Source organism: Drosophila virilis, chromosome 4 (assembly GCF_030788295.1).
Source record: "Drosophila virilis strain 15010-1051.87 chromosome 4, Dvir_AGI_RSII-ME, whole genome shotgun sequence".
NCBI lineage: Eukaryota > Metazoa > Arthropoda > Insecta > Diptera > Drosophilidae > Drosophila > Drosophila virilis.
Genome location: NC_091546.1, coordinates 25,798,107 through 25,812,665, shown reverse-complemented (window position 1 = coordinate 25,812,665; position 14,559 = coordinate 25,798,107). Strand labels below are relative to the sequence as shown.

The window sequence follows — 14,559 nt, the reverse complement described above, 5'->3', positions numbered from 1 at the left end:
CTGGCAATCTCTTGGTATTTGGTATTTGGGTTCCGCCTTTTCCTATTCCCAATTTCCAGGCACTGTTCAGTCAGGGTCAGGCCATTAATTTCCGCAATGCCAGGGAGTTTTTCACTGGAATATGGAATGAAGGTGACTCAGCTTTAATGGGCTTAACGGGAATAATACCCTGTTTATTGTTGATCCGTAAGATAAAGTCGCTTTGTTGAACATTTTTGGAATTACCGTGTTAATCTTTTTATTTATATATATTCTTTTGACTTTCGTATAATGTTAAAATTTCAAAAAATCTCCATATTATTATAGATTTTATTGTGCATTTCTATAAATATGTGTGTATTATTATCATTTTCATATTTGTATACTTTTAAAACTTACTTATCTACATAATTGTAGAGATAAATATCACTATATTTGATTTCGGTTCAAGGTTCTTTCGCTAAATTTATCTTAATTAATTTGTTATTCAATTATATTTAAATGCTGGAGATTGCAGAAAAGCCTGCGTAATCTCTATAAGTCGCATATCTCTGAATATGTGTGTATTCGAGTCTATCGTTGTTGATCTAAACGAGAACTTATAACATATCTCGGGCTACTATATATACTATATATACAACCAGGCGCCCAGCTGCTAAATGAGACTCTAAACATAAGATTTGGCAATAAAACAACGTACATAGACTAATGGGACTTCGGCTAACTATAGTAAGAGTATGAGGAATTCGAGGACCGTTGCTGCGTTGCGGATGCAGATGGGTTTAATGGACTAGCCACGCCCTTTACAAGTGCGCGCCCATAACGATAAGCTGCCAGTGGACACCATGAGCTTTCCTAGACATAGCGCGTAATCTGTGAATAGAAATCCGACAGACAGGACTGCAGCTGCGCAAAGGTCGGACGCTCCCCGGGCAGCAGAGCCCAGCAATACGCCATGATCGTAAACCTGCCAAGCGAGCAGAGAAGAAAGGGAAAACAGAGAAGAACGAAATAGAGAAAGAGACAAGAATAAATATCAGGTTATCCAGGACCATATGGAGCTCTCTACTTACAGCTCGTCGGGGCAATTGAATGGTTGTGCCAGGCGATAGCCATCCTTCAGATAGTGCTCCATTTCAAAGGGATCCACCTCCGCGTACGGTTGCTTGGCCGATGTGCACAGTTCCCACATGAGCACTCCGAAGGCCCAGGAATCACTTGCCTCTGAGAATTGCTTCTGCTGCAGAGCCTCCAGCGACATCCACTTGATGGGGCGATTTTCGCTGTCGCCCAAGCAATTGTAGTCCGAGGGGAAAAGATCGCGAGAAAGCGAGCTGTCTGAGAGTTTTACGCGCAGCTGATCGTCAATACTGGGAGGGGGTAAAAGATGACTCATAAAGATCGATTCCTTTAGCAAAGGCCAAGACGGCAAGCTAAGTAGTTCCGTCTGCCGAGCTTTTCAACAAGCTAGAAATCTACTCACATGCAGTTCCTGGCGGCAATGTCCTTGTGCACCACGCCATGCGTATGCAGGTGATCGAGAGCCATGGACAGCTGGGAAGCCATCATCACAATCTGAATGGTGGTAACGGTGCGGGCACAGGCGGGATCCAGAAGGAATAGCTTCAGATTGCGCGTGTTGTTCAGAGCAGGGTAGAGAACAAATGGCGTCGTGTGATCCTCAATAGATACGCCCAGAACGGAGAGTATGCCGGGATGCGAGGCGCCGTACAGCAGCATGCCCTCTTGCAGCAGAAGAAGCACCTGCATCTGGCTGGCATGCTGGGCAACCGTCTTGACTAGCACGTCCTGGCTGTCGTTGTAGGTGCCGCGATAGACACGACCAAAAGTCCCTTCCTGCAGCAGGCTGGAGAGTCGGACGCGGCAACGTTCCACCGTCAGTTCGGAAATGCGGCGATGCAGTTCTTCCGGCTGCTGTTGCTGCTCCATGGAAACGGCCACCTTTCGTGGCAGGGACGACGCGTGCACCGGCCCAATGAGCGAGGGCGTCATGTAGGCAGCGGAGCCCAAGGAGGATTGGCATGGCGGCTGCGTGTTGAGCCGCTGAAAGCTGGATGTGCGCATGGGCTGACCGCCGTGCTGATGATGCTGCCGCTTGGCAGCCGCACCGCGCACACAATACGCAATCACTAGCAGGATGCACACAGCACTCATCGCCACAGTGACGCCCACCACCAAGGTGATTAAGCCGGTGGGTGGCGGGAGCACCGTTTCCAACAAATGCGGATCATCGAGATCGTTGCCAGCCGTCTCCTGCTGCTCCTCCTCGCTCTCGCTGAGCAAACAAATCTTTTTGCGACGGAATACCAAGTGGGTCACATTATTCAGAGCCCGATTCAGTACAACTTCCAGGCTGATTGTGATGTCCACCTCCGCAGCGCGCACCCCGCTGCACTTTAGCGCCACGGCCCACGTTTGGATGTGCGTTGGAATCTCGCCAATATGCGACACATTGAGCACCGGCCGCGGCAGCACCTCCTGGTCCGAGCTGACCACATTCAGACTGTAGGGCAGCGAGCGCCCCGCCAGCGACTGCCACGTGAAGCTGACGTCCTGCACGTTGGCCGGCACCGGCACAATAAAATTCAGCGCATAGTTGTTGATGTGACCCTCGCGCACATAGTACACCTCAGCCGAAACGCCTAGAAAGATAAGCAGCAATAGACTCCGTTAGCATCGGGTATCGGGTATTCCATGCATTCCCATGCCAAATTTGTATGCTTCAGATTTTAGATTCATTCTTCTTTTCCAAAGTGTATCAAATAAAATAAGGTGGAATGTAGTCATTTAGTTTATGAATTGCCTTGAACATAAGGTTGCGGCCGATGCGACGTAACTGGAAGCTTTGCTCTTTTTTTCCTTTAGCATCCAAGATGAGCGGATTTTCATAGAGTTCTTTGAGCCAATCCAACAGTATTTAAATAACTTTTCCGAAACCGTTTTCCGCCAACTTGCAATAGTTATGGATGGAGCTCCCGTATTATTAAGTTCATATAGGACAAAACATAAAGCCAGGCTATAAAAAATACGTTTGATATGACCAGCATTTATTCCAAGGAAGAAAGGATGGGGATGCAACCTTTTTTCGTAATTTATCCACACATGCGGCTGGAATTTCCCACAGACCTAACCATAATACCAATTAATATGTAATGTCCCTATCCAAAGGTATTCCGAAGATTGCGATCTCTCTCAATTTATCACAACTTACAAACGTATTCTAATCTACACGTACCACACAAGAAGTAAACGTTACCTCGAAAAGAATTGACTCACGCGATTCGCAGAGCATAAAGAACTAGTTCATATCTGCAAAAAACCATCTGCATCACGTGCAACACCCTACAAATCTATAAAAGTAAACAAAAAACTCATGCACTCAACATGTAAATTTATCTATATGCACTCAATGCGCAGAGATTTTTACATACCAAGTTGAGATTTGTTTACTTATATATACATATAAATATAGATAGGGAGTGAGAGAGCGAGAGAGAGTTGAGTAAAAGATTCCCGGCTACGTTTTTGTAAAAATAAACATGCGCGAGTGAGTTTAGGGAATTCCTCGAAACTATTTTCGAGTTTATCAATATATATATCTGTATCTGTATCTGCAACTGCAACTGTATCGTCATTTGTATTTGTATCTGTATGTAGATCTATGTGTAACAAAAACAACTCGTGTCGCCGAGCCACGACTCAGATTCAGTTTTAACGAGAAGCAGCATCAAGCAAAAAGGTAAAAAGACAAACAGAAATGAGCCATGACCACGTCTGAGATTTGTTCTTCGTTCATTCCCGTTCTCGTTTCCAGTTTTGTTGCTCTTTTTTTTTTTTTTTTAATTTTATGTTCGGTTTGTTTGCGGTTTGACCAATGAAGCATCGAGAGATGTCTGGCAGACATCTCGCCATCTCATTTGGCTTGTTGTGGCTGTTTATGTTAATGATTATGAAAAAGTGCAGGTAGTCCCAAAAAAGATTACAAGTAGTTTATGTGATAGCAGAGGCCACACACGAGAACCACTTCTACATAAGTTGTAGTCTCCAGGCATAAGTTCTACAACAGATAAATAACGCTTCAAATGCTGGTTATATTGATGTTTGAGCTGAGGTTAAGGAACGCGTTGCATATAACCGATTTCCACTGATTTTCCATAATAACGAGTGGAACCACGGCAAACATTTCTGGGCTGTCAATCAGTCGAGTCGTACAGTTATATATCTCTATATAGATTGATTTTTTATTTTTATGTGCTTCTAAAGTTCATTATTATATCTTTATGATATATTCTTAGCCTTGTCTTTGTCACGATCTTTTATTTTACGTAATTGACAGTTTTAATTGGCTTTCATAACGTTAGCAAATTAACATTGATTTCCTTATGTGCATTTTGGTCAGAGTAAACATAACTTGCTCTTAGCCCTCGAATTGGTGCATTCAACTCTTTGGAGCGACGCCTGCTGGGCTTCGCTCAGTCGCGCTGTCTGTGGGAGCCACAAAAAGCACAGGAAATAATTTACGAAAAATGGAAAAGCCGAGAACGGGGCGCACTTCCTTTGACAACTGGCAATAACAATAAAAATCAGTGAGCATGTAGGTTGACATAGACATAGGCCAGAGAACTCGCGTCGCGCCGCGCCGAATGTCTCAACTTGGCGGCGACAAAGTCGCGTATAAATTGTGTCAGGCAAAGACACGTTGGCCCACAGTAGGAGGCAGCGACCGAGACCAGAAGATATCGAAACTGGGGCCGAGGCTGAGGCTGAAGCAGACAGCCTCGTCGCGTCGGGGCAACTTCCTCTTGAATGTGCAACATGTTGCATGCTGTGTATGTAGCTGCGACAAATTCCTCGCTAGCGTTTTAAAAATAGCGCCCATGACTTAATCAAATGCAGTGCCCCGCGGGGCAACCAACGAGGTGAGCCGGGCAGGCCGCACGCTTTCATTGACCCTTTGACTGTGAGTGGCTTAGCAGAGGCAGAGGCAGCTCTATTGGATTGCCATGTGACTGAGTGGCATGCAACTTACTGCAGCGGCAGTAGATGCAGTTCACAGGTTCATGTGAAAGTTGCACTCTCAAAGGCGGAGCGGGACAAGATGGGTATGGGAGCTGCCACCAACCGACCCGTCGATGCTGTCTTTAAGTGGCGTCGCCGTCGTCTACCTTCTTGTCACGAGCAAATGTCACTCGCATGTGCCCAGCTCGCCGGCTCTTGAACTTTTTTAACCTTTGTGTGCCATGCTCATAACTAGCAGTATTATTTTTTTTTTTTTTGTACATTTTTTTATTTCGACAGGGCGTGCCTGGAGCCAGAGTTGTTGCAGGAGCAGCAGGCAGGCAGGCAGGCAGGCAGGCTGGCTGGCTGGCAGGAGCCAAAGGTACCATATCCATATCGTATGTCGAATTTTCAGAGCGTGCAGTCATGACGTTGTCGCTGATGTTATTGTTATAGCTATTGCTATTGCTATTGTTGTTGTTGTTGTTTAGTTGCTGTAGTTGTTTGGCAGTATTTTTTAATAGCTTTGCTACCGAACAGAGTCGTGACCATTGTGCAGGAGGACTCGCAGGCAAAGGAACTAACTCGAAACTAGACAACTGCCAAGCAGACACTCGAAAAGGTTTTTACTCTGCGGTTTCTATTTTTATGTAATTAGCGTTGCAGTTCGTGAAGTTTCTACAGCCGATATTCTCTATGCTGATTTTTGGGCCCCGAAGACAAAATGTCGAGTGGCTGCAGGGTCAAACTCCCCGATCAACTGAAGAACTGGGTGCTCCACAACGCTTTCATTTGTCAAATACTCACAAATCGATTGGGATTGGGTTACGGGCTTGCGATTGGGCTTTGGCTTGGGCTTAGCCCTCGCGTTAGACCACATCAAATTGCAATGGATGATAAATGATGTGCACGTTCCGCATTGAGCTTTGGTTGCCACCTCCTTATGTCTAATATGTCACACGGGCTGCATTTCTGCATTGTGGGCCAAATCGAAAAATAAATAAAACAAATGGAACTCTGGCCCAGCGACAGCATCTGTTTTGGTCCACCCTAAGGCCCGTTTCATGCTCTAATGTGACCGGGCTTATCACGCATTGCCATATCGTTTACAAGCTAACAGCCCCGACTTGTCCGCCTGCCACATGTCAACATTTAACATGTTTTTGAGCTTTCAGCCATGTCTGTATCTCTATCTGTAGAATGTATCTGTATCCGTATCTCTTTGGTATCCACGTAGCCCTAGCTGTAAGTCGTGGCCGTTTGCCGTTGCCGTTGCCGTTGCCGTTTGCTGTGCCTCACGTCGTCGTTATGATAAATGATGCGCCGCTTTTTGCTGCTGCTTGTTGTTGTATTGTTTTGCCTAATATTTATACTTTTTGTGTTTTTCCTCTGTTATTGTGTTTTTTCTTTGGCTTATTCCCGCCTTCGAGCCGCGGGCGCAACGTTCTCCTTTACTGATACTCGTTTACGGCTTTGATTGTAACAAATTTGTGCCAGCCAAATTAGCCATGTTTTGGAAGCCAGCCTCTTCAGTTGTTTGGCAACCATTTGGCACAGTTAGGCGCACAGATTTTGTTTTTGGCTCTTTGCCTTTCAGGTCGATGGCTGCAAATTGGCTCAAATTAATCATTCAAATTTTTCGCCTGACGCTTTGACTAGCTGACAAAAGTTTATGGCTCAGCTTGTGATGCTCAAAATCAATAGTAATTAACCCTAATCGCTTTTTCACTCTGCAACACAGTCTGTTTGCTGATGGTGTTGAGTTGAGGAAGCTGCCAACTGGGGCTAACTAGTAACTATTAGCCAAATGCGGGAGGAAGTACCTCGTAAGAGGTGCAACATATGATGAAATGTCTGTTCACTAGTTTAAACTCGGGTTTGTTTTTGTTAAGTTCAACAGCGACTGTCAGCACAAATTTTAACACTATGTTAAGAGAATCTAACGAGCAAGTAACCGATGAGAAGAACTCATTGAGGAAATATAATCTAACTTATAGTATTGCTAGAGGCTTTAGAACAAAACACCAATATCTTTAATTCTATAGATGTTATTAACAACTTACTTAAAGTACAATCCAAGAAGCGAATAGGTTAAGGCACAAATGAATTGAGGGCGAAGAACTTCTAACCCCAGACATAGCGTGGTTAATTTAGATAATAAAACAAGGTTAGGGTTACTTTCTCAATGCTGAAGATTTAATACCCTTGCAGACATTTGTCTTACGGTTTTCCAGATATGTAAGAATAGTGAAGCAGGTTTCGTTTATACATAGTAAGACTAATAAGTGCCGAGTTTTGTCAAAATATTATTATAAACGAAACATTTTTTAGTACAAAAGCATCATTTTCGACCGATGGCAGCTATATGATATAATTGCAATGTAAATAAGATTCTGCATATGTGTATGAAAACTATGTATGCCGAGTTTTATCAAAATATCTAGTTCCTATGGCAGCTATATGATATACAATAGATAGATATGTACTGAAAGACTAGTTCTCACAGAAACAGACAGACTGACATTTAAACATCGACTCGGCTGTTGACGTTGATCAAAAATATATGTATATACTTCATGAGGTCGGAGATGACTCCTTCTATGCGTTTCGCGTTACGAGACAAAATAATAATGCCCTCTGCATGGGTATAAAAACGGAGGTTCTGTAAACGTGTTCATGATCAAGCGAGTTTTGTCTAGAGGAAATTACACTAAAGCCCATTTCTCAGACATTGGAAAGAGCAGAACAATGCGCGACGCATGATTTTATGCAATTTATATATTCATTCTCAAGCTGATTTTGAGTTGGTTTATGTGTCGCTGGCATGGTTTGTGGGTTGGCAAATTCCCACAGCACATGGCCCAAATAAACATGCTCATACAGCTCAATAAACATAACAACAGATACAGATACAGATACAACTACAGCTGCAGCTACATTCATGTGCGATGCACTCAGCTGCCTGCCGCAGAGCTCGCAGCTCTTATTCCCCTTCACAGTTGCACATTCAGAGCTGCAGTTGAAATTGCAGTTGCAGTTGCAGTTGCAGTTGCAGTTGTTACTTACGAGCGTATTCGCAGTTGTCATCTGCTTCTGCCCCCCCATTCTCCCCTTGCATGGGGCACGGAAAAAAAATCGACAGCAAACGAGGTTGAAATTTCATTCATTGCGCCTCGTCACTGTTCTTGTTAAATGTAAATATGATTATTCCTTTTTGTGCGCTATATATACACTACATATATACCATATATATATATATGTATATATACTACATATATTGGCACAAAGAAGCAGCCCGGCAAACAATGCAAGTTATTTATTATTGACATGCAGCGTTCGTGGCGCCCAGAGGGGTTATCAGTTGACAGTAGTAAGCTGCTGCCTCTGTGCAGTTGCACTGATAACCACAGCCAATGCCCCGGTCTGCACCCCCTTGAAACCCCGCTCTGCCCCTCCGCAGACACACAGAACATAACCCTTGCCAGAGTCAATGCAACAGACGGAACACGCGCTTTAAGCTTTTGACGTTGAACGTTAGCATCGAGTAGTTCGTGTTTATTTGATTTCATTTGGTTTGCATCGCGTCCAATCGGTTTATGCGATTTTCATTTATTTAAATGTTAGGCTTAGTCAAGTTTATGGCGGTTTATGGTCAACTCAGCCACAGACGCATGCTACATGATAACTATGCAAATGACCCTTGACTCGTTTCAAAATCAGAGGAAGCGGGACAGAAAGGGAGAGAAGCAAAATGAGAGAGAGAGAGGGGGAGATCTTCAATGCCGAGATTCGGAACTGTGACTTTTTATGACCTGTCAGCTGCCCATCAGACTGTAATTGATAAGCCATTCGAGGCCACAGCTATCGGTGAGTATTCTAATTAGATTGGACATTAAGTCAAAGTACGCTGCGCAAATATGATCGTTCAGTAGACCTTCAATGAAAACCGGTGTAAAGCCGATAAGGATTGTCGTTTCTTTAACTACATCCAGAAGAAACAGAGAAACAAATGCCTATCTATATAACTTGATCAAATCGGAGCATAATTTATAGGGAAAAATAAAAATTGAGCTGTCGAAATTATGGTTTTGGGATAGACGTGATCTTCTTCTGTATGTGCAAAAACATATTTTGATGCAGTTTACTTTTATAAAATCTAGAAAGCAGCAGGTTTTTATCGGCGTCTTGCATTTATAAGCGGAATCTTAAATCTTAAGAGCAGACCTGGATCACAAACTAATATAGCTACCATATGAACGATCGGCAAAAAATTAAGTTATTGTATACGATATATTTGCTTATTTATCAAGCTAATTCGGCATTTATTAACCTCACAATGTCTCTTCCATATGAGCCAAATCTTAGCAACATCGGACGATTCTACAAGGATATCTAATCTTTAGCTTACCGAAGATATCCTTTCTTTTACTCAAGTCGTACTTTTAGGATTCATTCCAAATTGGCCTTTTTTTCAAGTGCTATCGCGAACGGGTAAGAAGTAGGTGAGACTTTATGGCTCATTTTTGGCAGCACCTGATCAAAGGAGTAGCCATCACATGGGCTGTTAATTGCCTCACATCATGAGGCTGGGCATGGTTGAAGCGTGCGTAGACTCTTTTATCGCTCATATAGCTTCATTAGCTAATGGCCACTTCATTATATGTGCTTACAGCTGGGCCCAAAGAACAAGCTGTTCGGAATTTTATACTTATGCTTGGCAACAACAAACCAATTAAAATATAGATCATGCCACAAGAGAAACAACAACAGAAACAAGAACAAGGCAGCGTCTGCAGATCATATCGCAGCCATTGCACAAACCGTTAACACAACTTTGGCCCCAGAGATTGGAGGCAGTTCGTGGAAGGCATTTAGCACGACAAGTCCAAGCAGAATGAGAAGCTCTTGCCTTCGATATCAGCCGCAATGATCTTGGCGAGCAGCGCGCAGAACAAGCCATAAGCCCGAGACGATAATATTGCGCTTGCATGCTTGTTATGGCCAAGGCTGGCCAGCCTGGCCAAGCTGGGCAGGCTAACTGCCAGATACGGTTACCGGCAGCGTTCTAGGAGGTGCTAAGTGTGGCCGCAACAGTAGCAGCAACAGCTGCCGGCTTTGTGTATCTTTCAGATACTTTAAGCTTGTCTGCCATGTGAGTGGCCCGCCACTAAGCTCGCGCCGAAAAGTTATAATATTTATGCAAATCGTAAATGGTCAAAAAGAAAACAAAGAATCGGTTTAAACACGTTTCAAACCTCATTCAAGCCACGTTGTGTGCTATGTCTCTCTCTCTGAAGGCAGGTCTGAGCTTAATTTATTTAACACAGTTGGTGGTAAATTTAACACATTCGTGTGATTGTTATCTCTTGTATTGCTGTTTCCCAAGATTTCCTCTTGTTGATGAGATTGTTGCTGTTGTTGTCGTTGTTGTTGTTGTGGCTCTTTAGCAGCTGCGCTAATCGATCACACTGCCAAGCTAAGGCGTGGGCGCGGCTCAACGGGCATATCGCTTTTGAGCGTTGCAAGCTGCAGGAAAGCTTCCGAACGAGAGAGTCTCTAGAGACACGAAGTTCTCTGTGCATTTGATCTGACAATGCAGCTTCATTAACATGCATTGTAAGCTCTATACTCAATGATTAACACACAACAAATGGTCAATAAAATTAAACCAAAGCACCAAAAAAATTAACACTGAACAATGGGCCCATAAAAATCATTTGGAAGAGACAAAGAAAATTTCAAAACGTTAAAGTCGTAAAAAGTTGTCAAAAGAAAATCTACGAAAATTGTCCAGAATGCTCAAAATAAAATGGCATTAAAATTCAATTTAAATAAAATGCCTTGGCAAAAGGCATTTTAAAATGTAGCGCGTGTCACAGCAGCAGCAAAACACATAAAACTTGCGCACCAAATTGTGTGGGGTGTTTGGGAGTTAAAGAGTTGGGGAGCTGCGGCGGGAAATAAAATATTTTTCAGATGACAACAAGCCGATCGATCGTGTAGGCCCTGCCCAGCTCTGGCTGATTATATTTCATATGGCAATTTTATGACTAAAGGCTTAAAAATGAACCCGAGCGGCATTGAACTCTGCCAGAGCCAAGTCGACTCCCTGTGGGGATGAGAGTTGCTGTTCTCCCATTGCTTGGGCATAAAATGCAATGGAAATAAAAATGTATTCGAGCCGCAGATGAGTTTCAGCTCGGCTGCGGACATTGGCCAACCCCTTTGCCAAAAGACTCACAAATCAAATGCAAATTATACTGCCTAATTGATTTATGGCTTAGCGCTTCTCGTTATTGCGCGCATATATCAAAAAGGCACAAGAAAAAGAGCATTTGTCCAGTCTGCAAACTTTGCAGCTTTGTCTTAATTAGTCGCCCAGTTGCTTGGCTTGCAGCGCCCAAAATGGCTGAAAGGGCCAAAGCGGAATGCGCGTAAAGCGCCCACAGCCCACGGCCCACAGCCCGACGCCTGACTATCCCAATCCCAATCCAAATTCAAATCCAAATCCAAGCATACGATACTTTGCATATTTGATTTCACGCCCAAAACTCAAAATGCATACGCAAATTATGCGCATCGTCGTCGTCGGCGGCGGCAACAGAAAAAATGCAGCTCCCACACATGGCAAGTGGAAAAAAAACTTTATCTAAACTTAACAAGCAGGCAGCATGCCAAACAACAACAACAACAAGAGCACACAGTGGGCGGCAGCAATTGCAGACTTGCCAAATATACGAGGGCTAAGCCAAGCGACAGCCCTCGCACAGTGGGCTCAGACATGCTAAACATGCCCAGACCCAAAGGACGAACATAAACAAACTACCATTGATGAACTTCAAGGTGTCATAGATGAGGTTTCAGTTCGTACACTAATGTACATTTTATTTTATAAAAAAAAAAATTATATATGTGTATTTTTATAAAAAATATAAAAAAGTAGATTAGAAAGGGAAAAACGATTTTTAAAAATTGTCTCAACTGTGAGCAAACAGAAACGGAAACTAAAAGTATATTTATACAAAATGTATACGAAGCATATGTAAAATTTATGTTCTGCATGTTTTTAAGTTTATGTTTAGTTAAATATATGCATATATTAAACTCTTCCAACTCTGAACATTTCCTCTCAATCTCTTATAAATTAAGCTATACATTTTCCCATCTGTTAGGCGAATATCGGAAGTCTCTGAACAATAGACTTTGAATCAATCCACGATCGATACATGTTGCAACCTATAACATTTAACACAAAATAATATCATCTAGCTTAGCGTTTACTTGTCCCCAATATAAAACAAATAATTGATTTTCCAAACTTTAGCTTCTCGTCGAATTTACATACAATATGCATGTCCTTTTGTGCCCACTGTGCACAGTTGCGCCCCCACCAATACTAACACCAACACCAATGGCCAATAGACACGCACACAAACACGCACAGCTGACGAAGATGCCTGTGTTCTGGCTTCTGCTGCTGCCTCTCTCTCTCTCTCTCTCTCTCTCTCTCTCTCTCTCTCAGACGGTCCTGCTCTTGCCCCTGTTACACACTTCTCCAATACAGCGCTTGCGTTTGCGGCTGCTCCAAGTCACGTTTCGCCTTTGCCTGTGTTTCAGCGTTGTTGCAGTTGTTGTTGTTGTTGTTGTTGTTTCCTTTGCCTTGTCATCTTGTTTGCGTGTCTCTTGTGTGACTATGTGTGTGTGCCCTTTTTTTTGGTATTGGAATTTCAATTCCCAGAAATATTCAAAAATATTCCCTGGCAGTGAAATAAATTTAATGCTGCTTGTAAATTTTTGTTTTCGTTGTTGCTTATGCTTCTTTTTACGAAGCGTAAAATTCCTTAACGAACCAACTGAAAGTTATGTACGTATGTATGCACGCACATAGAAGAAACAGTTTTGTTGTTGTTGCTTTTGCATTTACTTTTGCTTGTTATTTGTTTATTTGTATAACTGTTTAACAACACCTGCAGCGACATGCGTGAAAGAGCGAGAGAATGCACGAACGGGAAAGAGAGCGAGTGCGCTTCTAAAATTAAGCCAAAGCAAACAAATCAACATCATTTCGAAAAGCAATTCATTTTTCGTTGAATGAAAAATTTAGAAAACTTTAGTTGCCGCATAATTGGTTGACACAAATGGAGCATCGCTAATTGCTTAACATTGTTGTTGTTGTTATTGTCGCTCAAGTGGAGAAATCAATAACAAAGGGCACGATTTTAAGGGCAAAGGGTGTGGAACTTACCAAGCAAACGCATCACCTCTTCCGGATTCAGGAACACGTTCAAATGCGCTGCGACGCCTCTGCCGTTGTTCAGGAGCAGCGCAGTCAGCGCAAGCAACGCGAGCAGCATTTTGTTGTTGTTGCCTGTCATGCTTGTTGTTGTTTTAAGGCTTTTAATTGGCATTTTTATTCAAAAATTTGTAATTTTCCGCTAGTTTTTACACATTTAGGCACGCACACAAATTCGTAAACAATCGAGGAGACAACGAATGCGAGGCAAAGCACACGCGCAGAGAAAACAGCGAACGGCAGAATGTTATAACAGCGGCGTCGCACAAGCAAACGAAAAGTGCGATTTTGGCGACATTCAAGAAGCTATGGTATTTTAACACTTGACACAACCCATTAACTTAATATTTAACACAATTTTAGACGCGAGTTTTATCTGTTTTCTCAATTTTCTCTGCATTTACCGGCCGCAACAACCACACTGCTCAACAGAAAATTTATGAATAACAGGCCTGTTAACGCAAAAGTTGTTAGCTAACAGAAATAGTTACCTAAAATGTTAACGATCTGCAAAGTGGCTGTTAGAACAGCTGTTTTGTGCTTGGCGCGCTGTATTTAAACATTGTATTAATATATTCACCTTGTTTTTATTATATGTTTTGTTTTTATTTCACTCTATAATCAATATCAATATTAATAAGACAATAGAGTCAGCGAGATTTTTATTTTAATTATAAAAGAAACATTCAGTTGAGCATTGAGCGAAGAGTAGCGCCTCTGTTAACTGCAACGACAACAGTGCGCTGCACGGTTTTCTCTTTTGCTCTCCTGTTGATTTTACAGTGTGGATGTGAAGCAAAAGTAAATACCACAATAAAACTTATTGCATGCGCCATCTAGCGTGAAGAGTCTACGAAAGTGTCATAAAAAACACATAAGACGGTGCGTAGTACAGTTTTCATGAGTAGGGGAATGCGTGCATTTGTGGATTCTGATTGCTTAGGTGAAGTTAGCAGTTAAAATATAGTATACCACAATTTAGAATAAATTGTTTAAAAAAAAACGATTTAAAAAATTTTTTAAACTTTTACTGTAATAACCTTAAATTCTGAAGATGCACTTTTCGACGGGGTTTTGCGAAATTCATTTGAATCGCGTCTTAAATTTTTTCAGAATCTGGAAAATACGGATCAATGATTTTTTGATTGAATTTGTAAGTTTAGTCCGTTCGGCTTCAAATGAACTTTCGTTGCTTCAACGATTTCGGAAATTCAATCGAAAAATGTGGAAATTCGGTGGATATTTGGCAACTTTTTTGCTTTTCATCG

General features: G+C 42.4%; 1 protein-coding gene across 1 annotated transcript; it reads right to left on the bottom strand.

Annotated features, from left to right (window-relative positions):
* Positions 1-263: 263 nt before the first annotated feature.
* Positions 264-13,730, bottom strand: dnt (tyrosine-protein kinase Dnt). Its single transcript, XM_002057618.4, has 4 exons — positions 13,244-13,730; positions 1,463-2,642; positions 1,053-1,349; positions 264-946 (listed from the first exon to the last, which is right to left on the bottom strand). The coding sequence occupies exons 1-4, from the start codon at positions 13,404-13,406 to the stop codon at positions 835-837; spliced, it is 1,752 nt and encodes a 583-aa protein (XP_002057654.2). The 5' UTR covers positions 13,407-13,730; the 3' UTR covers positions 264-834.
* Between the last annotated feature and the right edge of the window lie 829 nt (positions 13,731-14,559).